This window comes from Abramis brama (genome assembly GCF_963993115.1).
Source record: "Abramis brama genome assembly, chromosome: 4".
Classification (NCBI taxonomy): Eukaryota; Metazoa; Chordata; class Actinopteri; order Cypriniformes; family Leuciscidae; genus Abramis; species Abramis brama.
In genome coordinates this window covers 57,842,485-57,864,349 of record NC_139966.1, presented here as the reverse complement: position 1 = coordinate 57,864,349, position 21,865 = coordinate 57,842,485, and the positions used below count along the sequence as shown (strand labels likewise).

The window sequence follows — 21,865 nt, the reverse complement described above, 5'->3', positions numbered from 1 at the left end:
AGATATTTTTGATGAAATCTGAGAGCTGTCTCACTCCTTCATAGGCTTCTCTGTAATCGAGATCTGCCATCCCAGAAAAGTTAGTAAAGACATCGTTTAAAATAGTCCAAGTGACTACAGTGGCTCAACCTTAAGTTTATCAAGCGACGAGAATACTTTTTCTGCGCAAAAATAATGACTTTATTCAAGTATTGATTTTCTTCTGTGTTCCTCTGAGTTTACGTAGTGTAACAGCGCAGCGCTTCTGGGTTGTACGTCACACGCATCACACACATGACCAGCGTCGGCCAATAGTGAGCCTACATTCTGACGTACAAGATCGAAAAACTTTCGCATGCGTTTTTTTGGTATTCGTCATTCGGTGGCTCTGAATTGTCAAAACACCTCTCAAAATGCTTGCTGCGGATGCGGAAAACGCAGAAAATCGATCTCGATCTGAATTTTTTTTTTATGGCGGACGAAAGTGTAAGTGTGATTGATTTAACGTGAGGTCATATTTATTTTTTAATGTGAATTTCGGACGCGAATTTCGGACTCAATGTGCAAGGACCTTCAATTGTTTGTCCAGTATTTCCAGTAGTGATGGGAAGTTCAGGTCATTTTACTGACTCTCTTGTTCGATCTCGCTCATCAAAATTAACAAATCTTTTTTTGAGTCATTTCGTTAATTTAAGTGGCTTTAAATGTTATACTTTAAATTGCCCGAATATGCCCACTTACACAATCTTGATCATTTTCTGAATTAAGAAATCATTGTGCAGTCAAATTATTTACAGGGAACATAATGACTTTACCTTTCGAGTCTTTTGTTCATTTGTCACGTGACGGACACAATGAACGAAAGACTTTTATAACGAAGAACTTTCATGAAAGACCCATCAGTAATTTGCTCCTCTTCCTCAGTCGCACCAGTAAGGCGTTCAGTAACAAGCAGACGGTGAAGCAGTGCGGCTGCTCGGAGGTTTACCTGGACTGCCTGCAGACGGTCCTGCCGGCGCTGAGCTGTCCCGTCCAGCGAGGTCCGTTACGCAGCGCCGTTCGCTCCTTCATCCACCGCATGATCATCTGCCTCGAGGAAGAGGTGCTGCCCTTCATCCCTGCGGCGTCGCAGCACATGCTGAAGGACTGCGAGCCTCGAGACCTGCAGGAGTTCATTCCTCTCATCAGTCAGATCACAGCCAAGTTTAAGGTAGGGCTGCGCGAATGATCCAAATAAACCATCTCTCGCGGGTCATTTTGACCCGAAACTCTTACATTTATGAAAAATTGTTCATCAGAGGGGTCCAAGACACTAGGACTTTTGTCACCAGAATACACACAAAATAAATAATTGAATGGGTTCGAGGAGTTTTGTGACTTTGAAAAGAACTTGACCCCCATAGGAATGAATGGATTGCTTCAGTACACACAGAAAAACCTAAAAATGCTCAATTCGAACTAAAAATGCTACAACTTTACTAAAAAATTATTTTGTAATGTCTACATGTGTATCTGAATGCACTGACTTTAGGTTCACTTAATTTTCCTGATTTTATACAACATTGTATTCCTAAAAAAAAGTTATAAATTCATTTATTTTTGGATGTTGACAGCACTTCCTGATTTGTGGAGTGATAGAGATATCCAAAATCCCCTCTGTAAAAACCTTTGACTCTAATATATACAAAAAAATTAAACGAAAATTTTGAACCTGACTTCATTCAATGTTCAGAGTTTTAGAAAATTATGCAAATTAGTGCATATTTAATTAGATAATGCATCATTTTCATATTTAAACATGAAAACTGTTAATACAAAAAAAGTTGCAATCAATCAACTGGTGAAGTATGGTGATATCTATTAGTTATTGTTTTTTTTTACCCTATTCACCTGGTGTGCCTTCATATAACATGACTGTAATGGACTCTCTTGTTCTCCCAGAACCAGGTGTCTCCTTTCCTCCAGGAGATCTTCATGCCTCTGGTGATGGCCATATTCGAGGTGTTGTCTCGTCCAGCGGAGGAGAACGATCAGACGGCTGCGCTGGAGAAGCAGATGTTGAGAAGAAGCTACTTCAGTTTCATTCAGACCATCGCTAGCAGTGGCATGAACGAGGTCATGGCCAGTCAGGGTGAGACGCCACTGCCGTCCTGGGCTGTGTTTCACGAAACCATCATGTTCGCAAGTTCATTCGTTATCATAGTTCAACGAGTCGGTGTTTACCCGAAACCATCGTTCCAACGAACATTCGCAAACAACAGAGTTGTGTGTTTGGAGCGACAGATCTCGACCTGTGGTTAGAAGCAGAGTTTCTTGTTTTTATAACGTGGACTTAATAAATCCTTATCTTGAGCAAAATAAGCAAGTTAACATTCAGTGCAATCTATATGTTTTATTTAGAATACATACAAATGTCATTCACGTCTTTTAGTTTGTCAAGCACCGTTTTTGAAGAGTGCACATGTGCGAACGAGCTCTAGTATGCAAGAACGAGCCTTTAGGTGCGTCCCAAACCGCGTACTTGTGCACTATTCTACAGCATAAATAGTGCATGTGTTCACACTGAAAATTCCAAAAAGAAAGAGTGCACTTTAAGATGATGCACTTATTTAACCGAAAAAACGAAGTGTGGAACGTTGGACACTTCATGCACTCGACTGGCAAAGCTTTAATAACGTGGTGGAGGGGGAGGGGCATCAGACGCCGATGTTGAAGGACAAAATAAACGTTGAAAGTTCATACACTACACGGTTGAGTGCATAGTGCGTCATTTGGGACACAGCTTATGATTGAAAGCAAATAACTGAGAAAATGACATGTCTGTAATATATAGCAAAACATCTAGCGTTAATTCGATCTCAAACAGGTTCATTAACAGTAGTTACTCCATCACCTGCGTGACATCATTAACCAACGCGGTTGAACGACCAATTTGCGACAATACGGTTTCAGGAAACAGTCGTGACTCGCTAGTTGATTTCTTCAACGATGCATCGTACTATAGTAGTGAACCAGAGTTACGGCGTTGTACGGGAAACACACTCCTGTTCAGAAAACACACCAAACGAAGCTGTGTGCCTGAAAACATGAACTGACTGAAACGCCTTGTGTTCGGCAGGAGCTGAGAACATCGAGCGAGTGCTGTTCACCATCATCCAGGGAGCCGTGGACTTCCCAGACCCGGTTGCCCAGAAGACATGCTTCATCATCCTGTCCAGACTGGTGGAACTCTGGGGTACGGAAAACACTCATGCACTCATGTGCTCACGCATGTGCATCTGAACAGAGACTTTAGGCCTGGGTTATTATCGTTAAATAAACATCTGTTAATTGAAATTAAATTAAATATAAATATTAGTTGAAAATTTTCAACTAAACAAATTTAAAATGTTGCCTTGGCAATAAACTGATACAAGTGTGTTAATTTGTTAAAAAGCAATAAAATTTGAAATAAATAAACTTGAAAAATTATAGAGAAATAAATTAAACTAAAAATATATAAATTAGATTTGAAATATTAATAAAAAATATAATAAAAAACTAAAATGAATGGGTCCAGGCTGCATCTTGACTTTTAACCAGGTTTATTAACTAAAACGATTACAAATATTTTTGTTGATTGATATGAAGCTGAAATAAAATATAAATACTAAATGGATAAACTAAAATTTTTTATAAAAGTTAAAGCAGTAAAATTACTAATTTTTTTAAATGATTATTTACGTTTAGTTTATTTTAAGTTTTAGATTAGAGTTTATTAATCTAAAAATACATTTAATTTAAAACTATTTAAAATAAATGAGACTTAAATAATAATAAAAAAACAAAACTGACTAAAATGAAAACTGTAAATATAAAAATAAAAGCTAAATATTAAATATTCTAAATATTAACATAACTATAATAGTATATAAATAATGCTTTTAACATGTTCTCTTTCTCAGGTGGAAAAGACGGTTTGGTGGGATTTCCAGATTTCATTTACAAGCATATCGTCCCAGCATGCTTCATGGCCCCTCTCAAACCAACCTTTGACCTTTCAGATGCCCAGACGGTTCTGGTAAGACAGACCAGGCTTTTATAAACCGCTTGTATTAAATATAAATGGTGATTTGTAATGATTTGCTCTTCTGTTACAGACGCTGTCGGAGTGCACACTGACTCTGCAAATGATTCATCTCAAAAGAGTGAGTTTTTTTAGGGAAAACTCAACGCTGAGTAATAACAATAACTATAGTTGCTCAGTATTTAATGCTTGATGTCTGGTGTTTGCACAGGGGCCGGAGTGTATCCAGTTTCTTCAGGAGTATCTGCCGTCGCTGCAGGTCTCGCCTGAAATCACACAGGTGAGGAAATGACACGCTTCAAGTGTCTCTGAGACTTACTTACGCTTCAGTTGATGACAACACCAAGGTTTCAGGAAGGGTAAAGGAAGTGAGGAACTCAGGAAGTGATTTTTGCGACATTGGAAAATCGTGGAATCCAGTCATAAAATTGGAAGTTATGCTTTTCCCCATTTCATTTGAGAAACCTATTGTCACACACACACACACACACACACAAACTCAAAGCTCTTCACGACAACCCTGAAAAAATAAAAGTTCTTCTTTTAAGAAATTGTTTAAAAAAAAAACAGATTTGACCTCTCCAAGTAATAATATAATTAAAAAATAATAAAATCTTTATTCTAAGAAATATAAAAAAAAGTTAAAGTGCTGCACAACAGAGGTTTGCTTTTTAAAGTTTTCATTTGATTTAAATTGTTAATGTTTTATGCCTTCATTTGATTACCATTGTTTTTGATAATAAATTTGTATTAAATCATGAATCCAGGAAAATTTAATTAGACATTTCATATGGCCCTATTAATGGTGTAATTTTAACAATTTATTAAATTAAGTTCAATGAATTCAATTGATTAGACGTGCTTTTTAAATATTAAAATTTAAATAAACCAGTAAAACGGAATCCAGAAAAAATTAAATGGAAAATATGGAATCTGGGTAAAATCAAGAGCTCTAAAATTTATTTAAACCTTAAAGTCCCCCTGTAGTCAATCATTTTACCCCTTAAAACTCATCTTTGATGACATTTAAATGTTTTTCCTTGAAAAGAAATTCGTCATGCCTTAAAATATCTTGAATGTAACTCGACACCCTTGCCTTATTTAGTATTCGCGGTTCTATGAATATGCAAATGAGCCCCGCCTCCACTCACTCACTCAGCTCAGAGATCCACTGGTTGCCGATCACACGTTGATCTGATTGGTTACAAGGTAGTTTGTGACGTCAGAAACACCAGCGATTTCAAAGCGTGTTTTTGAGACTGTCTTTGGTTCACTGCAGTTTTAAGGAGGAAATACTCAGCAATGGTGTCGACTTATGAATTTACACATGGTTTGTCTTAAAGCATATTAAAAACACCACATAACATTAAAAACTGGATTTTCAATAACAGGGGGACCATCTAGATTTTAACACTTTGGCAACAATATGTATTTGATGGTATTAGTCGTAAATATCGAGCCTTCTAAAAGAAAGACTGATTTAGAGTGCAGTATTATGATGCCTCTTTTATTTTGGCCAAATATCTGATTTATTTCAACTTTTTTTTCTTCTTAGGAACTGTGTCAAGTGCTTCAGCAGCCGGACGTTAAGGTTCTGAAGAACTACATGAAGGTATTTCAGGGGCTTTATGGTTGAAACACTTAATTCATGTTTTCAGAGATCATTAAATGTTTTAACATGCTGTTTCCTGTGTGTGTGTGTGTGTGTGTAGGTTTTCTTCCAGCAGGCCAAACTTTAAAACTGGAATTGTCAAGCGGAGCGTTTCAGGGGCTCGGCAGTCGACGCCACTTACAGACCACCATAATGACAGAGCTTAGCATAGGAGCTACTTTTGCACTTAAAGAAGCTTAACCACACCCACGGACATGGAGTCACGTAGGGATTGGCTGTCACGTGACAGTGACCACGCCCCCACACTGACCTTGGCCCAGTCAAGAGTTGTGCTCTCCATTGGAGGTTCAGCCACCTGGACTGGTCTGCGATTGGACGAGATGGAGAGTAGGTGGGGTTTGTGAGGGTGGGCGGGGCTTCAGTCCTGGACAGAATTTCAAGGGAAAGTCACGAGTTTAATGCTTTTCCATTGAAATATGCAGGAACAAAAAAATGCTAATTGTTTGGAAATATGACTTAAATGTTACAGAAAATTACTAGAATGAATTTAATGAAATGTTTATTTTTTTGTGTGCGCTTGAGAAATCCGGATTTTTCTCGACTTTCAGCTTAAGAAGGGCAGATTTAATTTAATTTTGTTTTTTACTTCCAGAAATGAAGCATAGGTTTTAGTTTGATGTGACGAGGTTAACAAATGGAAGTGCTCTTGATGTGGGCTCAACCTGGCAAATCATTTTAGGTCTTTGCATTTTTTTTTAGTTTAAGTTAATAAACTGCTAATTTATCCCAGTTTTCCATAAATAACGTGTACTGTGGCATTCCCATCAGAGCTGTACTGTAACTGCATATCATTTCAGAACAAACTGAACACTAAATGTTTATCGGCTCCGTCACAGTCTTGCGATTCGCTGTCGTTTAAGCCCGTTTGAAATATGCAATACGTGTAATGTTACTGACTGTGAAAATACCACGAGGTGGTTTGATCCTTGGATCTGCAGTGCGAATGTCTCGGTTGGGTTACGCTGCTAGGAATCATTTTGTTGGGAAAGTTAATGTAAACTCTCACCATAGAGTCTATCTGACGTGCATTTGCGTCAATCTCTTCTGTTAGAATGACAATCTGTGTTTGATTTTGTGAGACACTGCACATGTATTAACCCTTTCATCCCTGGATCCCACTTCAGATATGGACACATGGAAAGTTCGGGCCGATTCAACTTAAATCACACTGGCTTTAATGATTGAGAATCATGATGGGGGAAAAGGTATCCCGATATAAATGGATGAGGCACTTTCCCATAAACTGAAATGTATTAGACTGACTGTTAAAGATTGTTTCTCTCATAACCCATGAGTCTTTGCTTCAGACTTGCTGTGATTTACCCAACACACACCTGTTACTCAGTCCTGCTCGTCAAGCCCACTGTGTTTATGCCAAATAAGAGGAGAGAAAGACGTGAAAGGTAGACTGTAAACTTGATTTATTTTTGATATGCTGGGACACGCCCCTCTCACTCCCTTTTGTGGATCTTTTGTCATGACCAATAAAGTATTTACTAATCTCAGTTTGATCTCCAGCTGTAGTTGATTCTGACCGACGTGAACGTGCTGATTTAACACAAATTATTTGACGTTAATCAGCTCTAAGTGAAAACCGTTTACCTTTAACCCTAAACGAAACCGAAACTAACGCTAACGTGAGCCACTCCACCTTCATAAGTGCAGAAATCAATCTTCAGTCTTTAATCCTGATTGCATTCAGGATTTAGGGCCTTTCTCCGCCTTCGTCACGACGTTTTAACCTTTAATCACAGCGATGGGCCGGAGCTTGATGGCCTTTCTACTGATGCCGGCGTCATGGCACGTGTTCACCACATCCGTGACGTTCTTGTAGGATTCAGGAGCCTGATGTGCAAGACAACAACACGTGTTAAAAGCGTGCATTGAGACTTAATGCTTTCAAACGGCAAGTTTCTTTTAGCTTTTTTGGAAGCTTACAAATTAGTTGATTAAAGTGGTAATGACATGGATTTTTAATTTTAATATGTTCCTTGAGATTCACTTCTAATGTTAAACATTTTTTGCACCAGAAAACATGTTATTTTCAATCTTCATTCTGACCCTCTGGAAAAAGCATAATTTACAGATGAAGCATTATGAAATAATTTACTTGCTATTTATAATGTGGATGTTTTAATGGTATAAAGACCTTATTTCAAATGATAAAGGCAAATTTGATTTCATGACCCATTTAAAAAATAAATAAAAAAAATAGATAAAACTTCCAATTTAACGGCTGTTCTACTGGATCAGTTCAGTCCCGGGTCTACTAACTTAAGCTTAACAGTTAAACAAAACTGGAATTACAAAGATAAATACATTTGTTCCCATTTAGGTCACAAAACAAGTTGAATATAATAGCATAAATGTATTCAATGCGTTTTATTCTAGGGATGATTATTGAAAATATAAATAGTTTCTTCAAATATAAAAAGCAAACTGCTGATTTAACGCTATTCTACAAGCTTAACAGTTAAAATGAGGTCACAAAGCAACTTAAAATATAATTGAATATTTAATTATTCAATGCATTTTATTGTGATTTTTAAAAAAAGAAAATAAAACTATCATACAAATCTAAAAAAGAAATAACTGTTTCTGCTCTTTGGAGCAGACTTAGAAATCGACTAATAAGTGATAGTTAACAGTTAAACAAAACAAAATAATAATGTGGCCATTTTGTGGTATAATTAAATAAAATAAGTATTTTTAATTAAATATAATGCAACCGATGCATTTAAAAAAAGTTTCACCTGAATGTATTAGAATATCTATCTTGTAATAACCTGAAATGTCTTATATAGTTTAGTTGTTTTTTTTTAATCGTATGAATAGTTTCTGTTTTTGCTATGAAAATAGCCTTGTTGCTGACATGGCGGAAAAACAAAGTATAATTTAATAAAATATACTTTTTTTTCTGTGGTTTTGGATCCTTAATTTAAATAATAAATAAATAAAAAACATAAAATTTGCAACCAGAGTGGACTGGTCTCACCTCCTCCATCACCAGCTTTGGTGACGCGACTCTGATGGCGATGCCCATGTCTGCCAGTTTATCCAGAACGTCCTGGAAGTCGATGTTGCGTCTGGATTTGGCTCTGGATAGAGCTCGACCCTACAGCGTTCACAAACACACATCAGACATTCAAATGCGCACACCTATAGACTTATATATTAATATATAATAATATTAACACATAATATGCATGTGCACGCCGTCACCATTTCTCAGATTCATGTTTTTCAAAACTTGCACATTGGAACCCATTTCAAAGTTAGCGTTCTCGAGCCTCAAACACTGTTCTCGTGTAAATGAACGGCCAGAACACATTAAAAGTTTCTGTTTACTGTTTACTGGCCGCTAAGTTAATAACTAATGATCTTTGCGACGGAGGTGAATCAATCAAAACTAATTTTATCTGGACAATAACTTTATTCTAGAGCTGCCAAACAATCTCTGTTACTGTAATCTCCTGTTATCACTGTAAAGCTGCTGTGAAACCATTCAATTCACGTTTATTTGTACAGCGCTTTTCACAATACACCATTTCAAAGCAGCTTTACAGAAAGTGCATGAGTCCATATTACAGTTTAGAGTGTCTGTTATCAGAGCTAACTATGTATTTCAGAAATGTGTATATATACAAAAATCACAGTTAGCTAAAAATGTATTAATTTAAACAATGTAATAATTGAATGCAGAAACAATGAGCTCATTGAAGGATTGAATACTTGTTTGTTAACAAATGATTATGACATTTATAAAATATAGTCTATATTGTGACTTGACATGTAAGCTAGTGTTAGAATCGCTGCTACACACTCCTCGGGTCACTCACCGCTCCGTGACACGTGGTGCCGAACGTCTCGGTCATGCCCTGCTCTGTGCCCGTCAGCACGTAACTGCAGGTGCCCATGGTTCCCCCGATCAGAACCGGCTGGCCCGTCAGCTGGAGGACAGGAGAAAACATTAGGAAGGTCTTGCACATTCACAAGTAAGAAGAAATGAAAAAAAAAAAGTTAATTTTGATTTCTTTTTTGATTTGGTTCATAGTCAAACCAAAAATGATTCCAACACCAAATATAATTTTTGATATTTTTTACTAGTGTGATCAGGACACTATAGTTAATTTATGTAAGTGAGGAGAGCAAAATAAAGTAAACTGACATATTATGCCCAAAAATTCTTCATGCAGTGACTAGCAGTAAATATTATAAAAATTTGGAACAAAAATGATTGTTGTAATTATGTTTTGCTGAAGTGTTTTTTCTTTAATTGCTAATGCTCTTTTTACACACAGACTGAACACAATGAAGCATTGCTTGGTGATTGGTTGAGCTAAACTGGTATTATCTAATTGTGTAGTTAAATTTAACAGCTGACAGATATTCAACATAATTCATGTGTGAGACAGTCTAACAGAAGGACGGACAAAACCAGTCAAATATCAACTGAGTTCTGCTCATATTTTATTACCATTTTCTAAACTATAGCGAATAAACTGATAATGTGAGAAATGCTGAAGGAGTCTGGATGAAGGTTTGCTCAGTCACCTGATAGTCGACGGGTATGAGCGGATGGTGTGGTGGAAACGCCCGTGTCGAGCCCTTCCGGTGCACGAGAAGCGTCTTCTGTTTGCCGTCCACCATGTGCTCTTCCACCTTGGCGATGTTGTGCGAGACGTCGTAGATGACGTGCATGTCCAGGTCGTCGGGTGTCGTGGTGAAGACTTTAGAGAACGCCTGCAGTGAAGGTCAGTACGGACACGTTCAACAGCAAAACCTGCGACACGTGCTTCAGAACGGCACATTATGCTGATGTCCTGTATGCAATTAGAGCACACTGTATCCCACAATGCAATAGTAACACTACCAAAAGTTAAAGCCCCCCTGTGGAGAAAATCCAGCTTTTAATGTTGTTTATGTGTCTGTGTTGTTTTTAATATGCTTTAAGACAAAGCATGTGTAAATTCATAAGTCGACTCCATTGCTGAGTATTTCCTCCTTAAAACTGCAGTGAACCAAAGACAGTCTCAAAAACACGCTTTGAAATCGCTGGTGTTTCTGACGTCACAAACTACCTTGTAACCAATCAGATCAACGTGTGATCGTCAACCAGTGGATCTCTGAGCTGAGTGAGTGAGTGGAGGCGGGGCTCATTTGCATATTCATAGAACTGCGCATACTAAATTAGGTAAGGGTGTCGAGTTACATTCAAGATATTTTAAGGCATGAAGAATGTTTAAGGAAAAAACGTTTAAATGTGATCAAAGATGAGTTTTAGGGATAAAATGATTGACTACAGGGGGACTTTAAACAAATTATGCTTCTATAAGTTCATAAAGCGAGAGTTAAACTAATCCATATGAATTTAGTGGTTTAGTCCAAATTTTAAAAGAGAGCCAATCGCTTTATATGATGAAGAGACTGAATTTAGGCTTTTATTCACATAAACTTCGATCAACAAACATACATGGAGAACTCAAACATTTTCCATGTATGAACGTTTCAAGAGTTCTGGGTGAATAGACTTTCAGGGACAGAAATCTCTCAGATTTCATTAAAAATATCTTCATGCGTTTCGAAGATGACGACCTGAGGGAGTAAATGACAATTTAATTTTCTGTGTGAACCATCCCTTTAAAGGTGCAGTGTGTAATATTTAGGAGGATCTGTTGACAAATGCAATATCATATACATAACTATGTTTTCAGTGGTGTATAAAGACTTTACTTAATGAACCGTTATGTTTTCATTAGCTTATAATGAGCCATTTCTCTCTACACACACCGCGGGTCTCCTTACATTGAAATAGCAATTTTGCACCACTGTTTCTACAGGAGCCCTAAATGGACAAACTACAGAGCGCGTTTCTTCACTGTTGTTCTTCGTGCAAAGAATAATTAATTACTGAATACTCAAGTAAACCTAATTTCTTCATTTATCTTTATAAAGAAACCTCATTGCTGAACTGGCTATTCTCTGCTGTCTCAGACGACGACATCACTTCCTGTCGCCGCCGTAACTTCTGTCGGTTGCAATTTGTAACCTCACCACTAGATGCCGCTAAAAACCACACACTGCACCGTTAAGACGTGTTCTTCTGACCTGTCGGGTGAGGAAGGTCATGGAGGATCGGTTGACCCAGGCGTAGTTCCCGGCGGCCGCCATGCCCTTCAGATAGTCCTGACCCTCGGGAGACGAGATGCGAGCGCAGGCCAGCTGACGGTCGTTCACCACGATCTGATCTCGCTTCATCGCCTTCTCCATGGCAACCAGAGCATCTAAACGTTACAAACATAATTACTGCGTTAAGGGCCTTCGCGTTTTTTCGTATTCATCATTCGGTGGCTCTGAATTGTCAAAACACCTCAAAATGCTTGCTACGAAAACACAGAAAATCAAACCCAATCCAAATTATTTTTAGGACGGGTGAAGTTTCGGAGGTATTGTGTAAACGTGATTGACAACGCAAGGTCTTATTTATATTTTAACGTGCAAAAATTTCAGACTCAGTGTTTTTTTTTATTCATGTGCCTCAAACTCTTGACCAAAATAACTTCCACTCCCTCTTGCAGCGACTCTTCTCTGATGACGAGGGCGGGGCAACCTGTCACTCACATGAGATCCACCAATAGAAGGGTGGGAAATAAAGGGGTGGGGCTTGGTTGAGTTAGTTAGTAGTGTGTTAAACTGGCGGTTATGGTTAAGGGGTGGGACATTTCCCAAACACACTCGAAGCGCTCAACCAATCACAACACACTGCTCCAGCCGACCAATCAGAGCACAGTGTGCTTTTCAGAAGGAGGGGCTTCATAGAGACAGGAAGTAAACAGAGCGTTACTGACAGACTGGGAAGAGAGGAGCCGCAACAATGGAGAATATGAGGAGAATAATCAACATTCAAGCAGGAAAACCTGCTCTAGTAGAGCCTGAAAATGAGAGAGTATGTGAGAGAGCATTATACAGCCTCTTTGAATTCAGTCACAGATCAGTTGATGCTCACCTGTCGCCACCTGGTGGCCGAGGCCTCGACTGCCGCTGTGGATCATCACACACACCTGCCCCTTGTGGTCGATGCCCATCTTCTTCGCGGCGTAATCATTATAGATCTCGTCCACCACCTGAATCTCGGCGTAGTGATTTCCTGCACCCAGCGTCCCCAACTACACCACAGCAAGAGAACAAGACCTTATACTCGTGCTGCACCCAGTCTTCATTTAGGCAGATTTTATATCAACTTCTTAATGACGTTTCTACTCCAACTCGTAGTTGAAATATAAACATTTAAAATGGTGCAGTTGTAATAACTTTTAGATGTATTCAAACGTACATTAAAGACAACAGGTTAAGTAAAAATATAATGAATGTTTTATATTGTTATTCTTTTCTAGTTTATAGACCTAGATTGGCTCTCCTGAAGTAAATGAAACGTTACATGACATTCAGGAAATTCACTTTTTCACTCACCGGCCAATTTGGCAACTAAATTTAAGTTACCGGCCATTCAGAACTTCTACTAGCTTCAATGCAAATGAACAAGCGTGCCGTTATTTGTTGTGTAGTGACGAGTGTGTGTTCAAGTAAGCCAGATATGAGCAGATTCTGTGCAATACGCTGTATTTAATAGATCATGATGACTCACGAGTATCTGTGCAGATTTGTCTTACACGAACTTCCCAGCAAAGTGAGTAAACACAAGTAACACGTCAAATTGGCTCGTGATTTGACAGCGTTTCCCGCCACTGTTGATTTTTACCCGGGTGTTCATTTCAAACCCTGGTGACATTGTTTAACAAGCCGTCTCTCCGCAGCCGAAACCTGATCGATCGATCACATGATGTTTCTGTCAATGACTTCTGCCCTCCAAAACGGTTTCAATTTCTTTTTTTTGGCCAAATATTTCCGTTTGTCAATTTCAGTGCATCGCTACTCTAGACAACCCTAAAACACACAAGCACGCTGCAGTTTTTGTAAGTGTGTGTGTACCTGTGGCAGTCCTCTCTTCTTGGCTTTGGACGAGACTTTGTTGGGATCGGCCTGCAGCATTCGGCCGTATTCCTCACAATGTTCCTTATCCTCGGCCCAGGCGTATCCCTCCCTCAGCGACCAGTCAACTCCCATCTCTAGAGCCTCCTCCAGATCTCTACACACACACACACACACACACTTAGAGCTAGTTTTACATGTCCTGAGTATGAGACACTTATTTTAGTATTATTTATATACTATTTGAATTTGTAATCTGTTTAACTTTTTCTTTCTTTTTTTAATCTAACAGCATAAACGCATCTTTTTGCATCATCCGGTGGAATTTTAACAGCTCCAGGACTTTTATAAAAACTACAGATCAAACTTCTGCATTTTGTGAGTTTCACTTGAAAAATCTTTTTCTGATTTATCTAGACATGAAGCACTGATATAATTTTTGAGAGCCTGATTACAAAAACAAAATCCATGTCCCAAGCACACAATTATAACTAAGTTCTCATTATAATTTTATGTAGCTGATATGACAGACCTGAATGGTAGTGAATGACATGCGACTGAAAAAGTTCATGTTTGAGTATCAGAAAAGTAACACATTAGCACACGTTGCACTTCACTGTATTTTCCTTTTAGATTCCAATCATATTTCAAGCAATTCAAAACCATCATGTTGAACAGTGGCATCTGAAGCGTCTCAGCTAGGGAAATAATGGACTTTTTTTTGTCTTTAATGTATATATCGGACAAATTTTCTTATCGGGACGATTACGATAACATTGAAAATGAACATATATCCGCCGATATCGACATGGTGGCCGATATATATCATGCATCCCTAATTTATACCCCATTTTATTTAATGCATTAAACATTTGGATTGCCAAGTTCAGAACAAATAAACGAGCTAAAGACGAAAGCTAGTGCAGGCCCGGTTCTACGGGGGTGCTTGAGGGTGCTAAGCACCCTCAAATAAAAGTGAAAGCACCCTCAGATGAAAAATTATTAATAGCACACATAAACGAGATTTTGCCGAAAATAAAACACAGACGGATTTCACACTCTTGCCTATAATAGGATAGCCTACACAAAATAAATAAATTAATAAAATTAAACAAATATATATATATATATATATTAAATAAATTATGCTTTCATGTTTAATGCATTGTAGTTGTCCTTTCGTGATCGCGATACGCAAAAGGTGAAGCTGTCTCTTTAATTGCCCACTTTGCTTGCGTGCGTGCTTCCCGCATAGAAATTTTGTTAGCTGACTTTCTGAGACGGGGCTTTAGGTAACGTTATGTGTGTTGTGTAACGTTAAGCTAGCGCAGCTTCTTGGTCTTTTGCTGTCAATTGTTTTGAACTGCTTGTCGTTGTTATTGGAGTTGTCATAAAGAATATAGCAGCAATACCTTGGTGTAATAACGTTACTGCAGCAGTGCTTTATCAATATGTTTATGCATAACGCTAACAATGAATGACTGATTGGGTGTTGATGTGTTGTCATATTGTACAGACCCGGCATTCAGCGCTAGTGCATTATGGGTAATTGTTTGTTGGGAGTTGATTTATGCGTTATTACAGCAATATGGTTGGGGTTTGTGTTAGTAAAGTTACGTGTGTTTATGTTCAAGTTAGGTTGGATGTTCTTGGTACATTTTCTGCCTTGTTATGTAAAAATGTGTCTCTCACCGTCATGGAGAGAGACGTGTGTAAGGCAGTGACTTTTGGCCATTCTAGGAGCGTTCAATTTAAGTTGAAGCCGGTTACAACAAGGGTATCACCACAGTGTAAGTAGTGTTGGATTACATTTTTATTAAATGTTTAATTTAGTTAGTATATAAACTGAGAAAGTGATTACTGAGTTTACAGCAAGATATTCCTGCCCGACCTGGTTTTCCTTTGTTCTCTAAATGAGTCAATTCCTGAGACTCTCACCCTCACCCTTTGCCCTTATGCATTTCCTGCCCAGTAAGCTCAATGTACAGCTGTGCTTTTGTCTCTGTGATCATGTGAAGATATGGGTGATACCGTCAGGCTGATTGGATCATTTGAGTGGTTATGCTGATTGGATTGAGACTGCCGGTCTGGGGGGGGGTTCCTTAACCTGTATACTCATTTACATGCTTTGTTCAGAGTCTCCACCTCTATGTAATCCCTCCCCCTTGGAATGTATATAACTACAATGCATACTGTATTAGAGTTAGATCATGTTGGAAGTTTCTACAGCCGCGTACAGAGGAGTTCTCAATAAAGAATAACTTCTGTTGAACGCGATCCCGACTGTCTCACTGGTCTCTGCTTCGAACAAAGAAAACTTTACAACAGATGGTGCCGTGACCCGGATGGAGAAGGAAACTCAAAGAATTTTAAGCTCAATGAACTGAATCTTGAAACTTAAAGCTCAACAAAAGATTTGACAAAGATTGCCAGACTGAATCTTTCCAGCTTCCTCCAGATTGAAAACTTCAAGCTCAAAGATCTCAACAAAGCTGACTGAGTCCCAGACTGAATCTTGAAACTTCAAGCTCAAAGATCTCAACAAAGCTGACTGAGTTCCAGACAGAATCTTGAAACTTCAAGCTCAAAGATCTCAACAAAGCTGACTGAGTTCCAGACAGAATCTTTCTCTACAAATGAAAGACTCGGTGAGTTTCACTCCATTAAAAAGAACCAATGCAGACCAGTAAATGTTTTCCTCTGCGCCGTTCAGAGAAGTAGTTAACAAACAGCTGTAGAGTTTGGATAACTAAAGATAAGCCTCTAAAAAGTTTTCTTTTAGAGATGAAATTGATCCTCTGTTGTTGACAGGGAAGATTAACAATTACATGTTAATATTATGTGTATGCTCTTGTATGAGAAGACCTATCTGTAAGCTAGAGAAAGTTAGCATCAAGTGCTAATAGTTGGTATCCTTTGCTTTAGGCAGAGAAGAATTAGCTTTACGTGCTAGTTATTTCTGTTGATCCTCTGTTCTTGTCAGCAGGGAAGTTAAGTGTGGTAATTTGGAGGCTCTAAGTTAACAATAGTTAAGCTGTGTTAACAAGTGTACCCTCTATTGTAGACAGTAGAGAGAAGTTTTAGTGTTTGTTTGTGGTAACAGAAATTCACAAAATGTTTAGGAAAAGTACTAGACAGATTACACCTTTTTGGACAGATAGTGAATTCAAGTCTTTGTTATCAGAGCACATGGACTCAATCGTGACTGAGGAAGTCAGATTGAATTTAACAAAGAAATTTGGCATTGATCCAGTCAAAGTTTGGTCAATCGAAGATTGTAAGAAGGTACTAGGAGAAAGTATTCGCAAGAACAGTGTCAAAGGCATTATCTTCTGTCACAGAGAATTTAGTTTATCCATTGTACAAGAACAAGCTCGTTGTATAGATAATTTGAAAGAACAGAACAAAAAATTGCTTACTCAAGTGTCCTGTTTCACGAAAACGGTGGGCCTCAAGGCCTCAACCAAATGTGACTCAGAAAACCAACAGTCAGATGAAAGCTATCCTGATTTACAGTCTTTTGATAGTACAGAGGACAATGTCAATGCAGATGTAAATGCAGTTGAAGTGTGCGTAGCTAGACAAAAGCCTCAGGGAAAAGGTGTTGATACAGTTTCATTTGCAACCCCCATATTGCAGCCACAAGCAGTCAAAACATCTTTATGTCCTAAAGATATTGAGAGAATTGCTGAAAGTTTGCCATCAGTGCAAAGAAATTTTTCTGAGTTTAGGAGAGAGTTGTCCAAAAAGATGCGGCTCTACGATATGTCTCTAGCTGAAGTCACTCAGCTAATATCACAGATCTTGACTGAGTCAGAATTCAATGATTTTGAAAGTGCTGTAAACAATTCTGAGTTTCAAAATGCCAGAAAAGATGAATTGAGAGAAGGTGTTTTGAAAATCCTAAAGAATATCTTAGGACCCAAAATCGATTGGTCGAGAGTTACTAGCTGTGTACAAGAGAAAGAAGAAACTGTGAGTGAATATACTGAGAGGTTCTGTCAGGTAGCTGCAGTGTACAGTGGAATAGTGGATGATTCCGAAAGTGTGTTAGCTGACAAAGGAGCTCTAATCCGAATTTGGGCAGATGGTCTTGTAGCTGAGTACAGAACAGCCTTGCCATTCCTAGATATTACGTGGGCTAAAAGAACTCTCAGAAGTAACCTAGAAAGTTTAGCTATTTGGGAAAGAAATTCTGATGTCAAAGAGAGAGTAAGAATTGCAGCAGCATCCATTAAGGTCAACTCAGAGAAGCCAAAGAAACGCAAAAGTCCTAGAGAAGCCAGTTGTTCTTACTGTGGCAAGCACGGACATTTTGGAAAAGAATGTAGAAAAAACAAAAATAACTTAAGACAAGTTAACAATGTTATGCAGCTCTTACTACATTTGTTTGCTACTTTAAAGCAGCCCCTCCCCTCGTCATTAAACTCGTGGGGCAACTTGATAAGATGTTAACCATTTAGGCTGTGATTGCTTAATCTCCCCAGTAACTCACAACAAAGATGAAAGACTTAGTGACTGTCACAGCCTTTGTTTGGGGGACATTCAGAAAACTCACAGCCTTAAAATATTATACCACAGAAATATTCCAGTCAGACCTCCATGCTCTATATGATGTCTATTAAGACTGATGTTTCACTGGAGAATGAAAATGTGCCAATTTTCTCACACACTGTACAGTGTGTACACAACACAGGGACAGAATAGGACACGGTTCAGTGAGGGCCCTGGAAAGAACTGACGCAACAGGCGTCGGGGGCCAATCCAGGGTGAAGACAACCTCATAGGCCTTTCCCCATTTAGTCCATCCTTACCTCACTGGTCCATAGGTGTCAAATCAATTAAGAAATAGGGAAAGAATGAAACGACAACAGTAGACTCTGAAAACGATAGAACCATAGTGTTTAAACTGCTACAACCGTAGTGTTTTGAAGAAATACTGCTCTCTGTTTTTCTGTTTTCTGTCTTACAGTGTGCAGATAAAACTTGATGTTCTTTTCCGAGATCCATATGCAACGACCGTCTCATCTGCGTATGAAGCCCCAACCTCAAGAAGACAACCAGACCCACTGCTGAACGAACTATCACAAAAGAAAATGAAAAATACACAACGCAGAGAAATTCACGGACCCTAAATTGCATGTTTTGTTTCTGTGTCAGCATGCAATTACAGATGAACAACACAGAGCAAGTTATATGTGCCTGTAACTTACACCAGTTACAAGAATGAACTTTATAGTGTATAAATTTGTATTTTTGTGAGAGTTATTAGAACTCTCAAAGGGGGAAGTGTTGGATTACATTTTTATTAAATGTTTAATTTAGTTAGTATATAAACTGAGAAAGTGATTACTGAGTTTACAGCAAGATATTCCTGCCCGACCTGGTTTTCCTTTGTTCTCTAAATGAGTCAATTCCTGAGACTCTCACCCTCACCCTTTGCCCTTATGCATTTCCTGCCCAGTAAGCTCAATGTACAGCTGTGCTTTTGTCTCTGTGATCATGTGAAGATATGGGTGATACCGTCAGGCTGATTGGATCATTTGAGTGGTTATGCTGATTGGATTGAGACTGCCGGTCTGGGGGGGGGTTCCTTAACCTGTATACTCATTTACATGCTTTGTTCAGAGTCTCCACCTCTATGTAATCCCTCCCCCTTGGAATGTATATAACTACAATGCATACTGTATTAGAGTTAGATCATGTTGGAAGTTTCTACAGCCGCGTACAGAGGAGTTCTCAATAAAGAATAACTTCTGTTGAACGCGATCCCGACTGTCTCACTGGTCTCTGCTTCGAACAAAGAAAACTTTACAACAGTAGGCTATGTGTGGCATGTTTTAATGTTTTGCAAAGTGAAGATTGCTGCTTGTTTACATGCTATTCTATAATTTACTGCCAGATCGTATATTGTTTAACATAACAGCAATTACAGTAGTATTGTTGTATACAACATCCCCAATTTTGAGATACTATGTTTCAGACTGATGATGAGCTATTTCCTACGATTATGTAAGCAGCACCCTCACTATATTCAGAAGCTCCCTCAGTGATTTGGTTCTAGAACCGGGCCTGAGCTAGTGTAATGGGAATGATAGTGTTTACTTTGCACCCATCGGAATGACGCCCTTGGATCCGACTCCGACGGGAATGTGGTCAAACATGGACTGGGCCAGCTGCTCCTTCACCGGCTGCACGTCGCACTCATCCAGGTTCGTTCGCAGGAGTCGCACGCCACAGTTAATGTCAAACCCCACTCCACCTGCACAGAACACACACACACACACACACACACCTTGAGTCAGTTAAATGCAGAAAGTTCATGTCAAACCTTGTAGAAAATCATATTCATAGTCATATTCTTCTATTGTAGAAAAAAGTTTTTTTGCATTTTTACTTTTCATCATTTTAAGGGCATTTCTATAAGAAAGAAACTCAGTGAAATACACAGAACTTAAGTTTTACTTTCAGATATTTAGATTTGTGTATGTAAAATTGAATTTGAATAAGGATGAGGCGGATCCATTACGTACCGGGAGAGACCACAGCATCCGGGTTTGACATGTCAAACGCAGCCATGTTTCCGATGGCAAACCCGTATCCGGAGTGGACGTCGGGTAAGCCGATAGACCGCTGCAGAACAGATGTGAACCAGGAAACCGTGAGCAGCGATATATGGAGCAGGGAACAGACTGAGCTGATAAAGCACTGCTAAATTATATTATCTAAAATGATGGGGGAAAAAACTAAAATGTATACTTTTCACTTATGCACCTAAATTTTAATCTGATGTTAAACTTTAAGATGTTAAGTAAAAAACATCCATGTTGTTGGTCAACGACCCATCTGTTCAAATACACCCCCATTTTGGTAATTAATACAATTGACCTACGACAGTTAAACACCTTTTGAAAGTCCAAGTAGTAGCTTTATATAGTAGATATTTATAAATTATAGTTATTGATTGATTGTTTGACAAATAAGTTGTAAAACTTCAAAATTAGAAATTGTCAATTTATATTTGTTGTGCTAGGGACTTTTATTTTGACAATCTCGAGTTTCTGCGCTACTTTGACAAATCTGAAATGTAAGAGATGTTTATGTATATTTTTTGCTGAAAGCAAGGTGTGATGATAAATCCTGCCAATTTAACTCACATGTACGATTCCCGGCAGGGCGGCAACGTTTCCGATTTGCTTCATAGCAGGCAAGAAACCACCAAACCCTGTGAAAACAGATCAAGAGTATCTCTCACTAATACTGACATTTTATATGTTCTATTCAAATGAGCAATTATAATTTCTGTTGGCTAAAACAATGCTTTAATGTGTTATGTCATTATTATCATGAATTTTGTACTTCATAACCATTTCTGGGATAATTTACCCCACACATAATGTTAATGAACCTTGAGTCTGTGCACAAGGTGTGTTTTATGACTATGATTGACAGGCGTGTTTGATTGAGTTCCTGAAGTATTTAATTTCTAAGCCAATCAGCTTTGAGATGAATCACCATGTTACAAACTTTGATTTAGGGCAAAAAGGACTACGTAAATTAACTTCTTCACACTACTGTTATAATGTTGTTTGTACAAATGGCTCAGTAAAGCATCGTGACGTCACCTCCACCGCGACAGGCGTTCCTCAGCTCCTCAAACATCAGCTTCTCCAGTGGATCATTGACATAGAAAATACCCTCCACCTGAGGATCACACATCATTCAACATTTAATTCAATCAGACACAAAGTGCTGTACTGTAAAGTACTGAGTACTGCTAAGTTTGTTATTGATGTAATGATGAGATTCTCTATATGCGTCATTGAATCATTCATAAGTGTAACGTTACACGTTTGCGTTTCTGACACGTGATTTACCTGCATATTAGGCACGAAGCCCTTCTTAATGCGCCAGCAGTTTTTGTGGACTTTATCCAGATACTGAAGCTCATCGTTATACGTGCGACTCATTTTAAAATGAATTTAATGAACGCACTTTTGACACTCCTCACACGCTTCTCCGGCTCTTCACTTCTTCTTCTGTTGGCTTTTATATGGACTGTCGCGGCGGGTTCGTTCATGATGTTCAGCGCCGCCTAACGCTTCACGAGGTTATTGCAATTACAACAGTACAACAAATGGGGCAGTGAACATGGGATA

The 21,865-nt window shown here is 38.5% G+C and overlaps 2 protein-coding genes across 4 annotated transcripts in view; one reads left to right on the top strand and one right to left on the bottom strand.

The window, feature by feature from the left end:
• Positions 1 to 7,222, top strand: part of xpot (exportin, tRNA (nuclear export receptor for tRNAs)) — a 21,038-nt gene extending 13,816 nt beyond the window's left edge. For both annotated transcript variants that reach the window (XM_084110998.1, XM_084110999.1), the window contains exons 18-25: positions 904 to 1,189; positions 1,921 to 2,110; positions 3,098 to 3,214; positions 3,924 to 4,039; positions 4,119 to 4,166; positions 4,257 to 4,325; positions 5,601 to 5,657; positions 5,758 to 7,222. In XM_084110998.1, the coding sequence (XP_083967124.1) occupies positions 904 to 1,189; positions 1,921 to 2,110; positions 3,098 to 3,214; positions 3,924 to 4,039; positions 4,119 to 4,166; positions 4,257 to 4,325; positions 5,601 to 5,657; positions 5,758 to 5,784 (910 nt within the window). In that variant the 3' untranslated portion in view covers positions 5,785 to 7,222. The remainder of the gene's footprint in view (positions 1 to 903; positions 1,190 to 1,920; positions 2,111 to 3,097; positions 3,215 to 3,923; positions 4,040 to 4,118; positions 4,167 to 4,256; positions 4,326 to 5,600; positions 5,658 to 5,757) is intronic.
• rtcb (RNA 2',3'-cyclic phosphate and 5'-OH ligase) lies at positions 5,955 to 21,774 on the bottom strand. 2 transcript variants are annotated; one of them, XR_014605728.1, is made up of 13 exons: positions 21,584 to 21,774; positions 21,332 to 21,410; positions 20,864 to 20,931; positions 20,240 to 20,339; positions 19,812 to 19,968; positions 13,707 to 13,863; positions 12,724 to 12,883; positions 11,826 to 12,001; positions 10,272 to 10,460; positions 9,557 to 9,667; positions 8,713 to 8,832; positions 7,369 to 7,562; positions 5,955 to 6,081 (listed from the first exon to the last, which is right to left on the bottom strand). XR_014605728.1 is itself a non-coding variant. In XM_084111000.1 (12 exons), exons 1-12 carry the CDS (start codon positions 21,674 to 21,676, stop codon positions 7,455 to 7,457), a joined length of 1,518 nt encoding a protein of 505 aa, XP_083967126.1. In that variant the 5' UTR covers positions 21,677 to 21,774; the 3' UTR covers positions 7,117 to 7,454. The 2 variants fall into 2 exon arrangements, 1 of the variants encoding a protein (XP_083967126.1); XM_084111000.1 differs by lacking the exon at positions 5,955 to 6,081 and having other exon boundaries at positions 7,117 to 7,562.
• Between the last annotated feature and the right edge of the window lie 91 nt (positions 21,775 to 21,865).

Excerpts from the sequence above, each read along its gene's own strand:
- rtcb (XM_084111000.1), bottom strand. The coding sequence starts at position 21,676 with ATGAGTCGCACGTATAACGATGAGCTTCAGTATCTGGATAAAGTCCAC. Across the intron at positions 13,864-19,811 it reads GTCATTCCGATGGGTGCAAA|AGATCTGGAGGAGGCTCTAG; the intron begins GTAAACACTATC and ends GTGTGTGTGTAG. Across the intron at positions 8,833-9,556 it reads GCACCACGTGTCACGGAGCG|GGTCGAGCTCTATCCAGAGC; the intron begins GTGAGTGACCCG and ends TGAACGCTGTAG.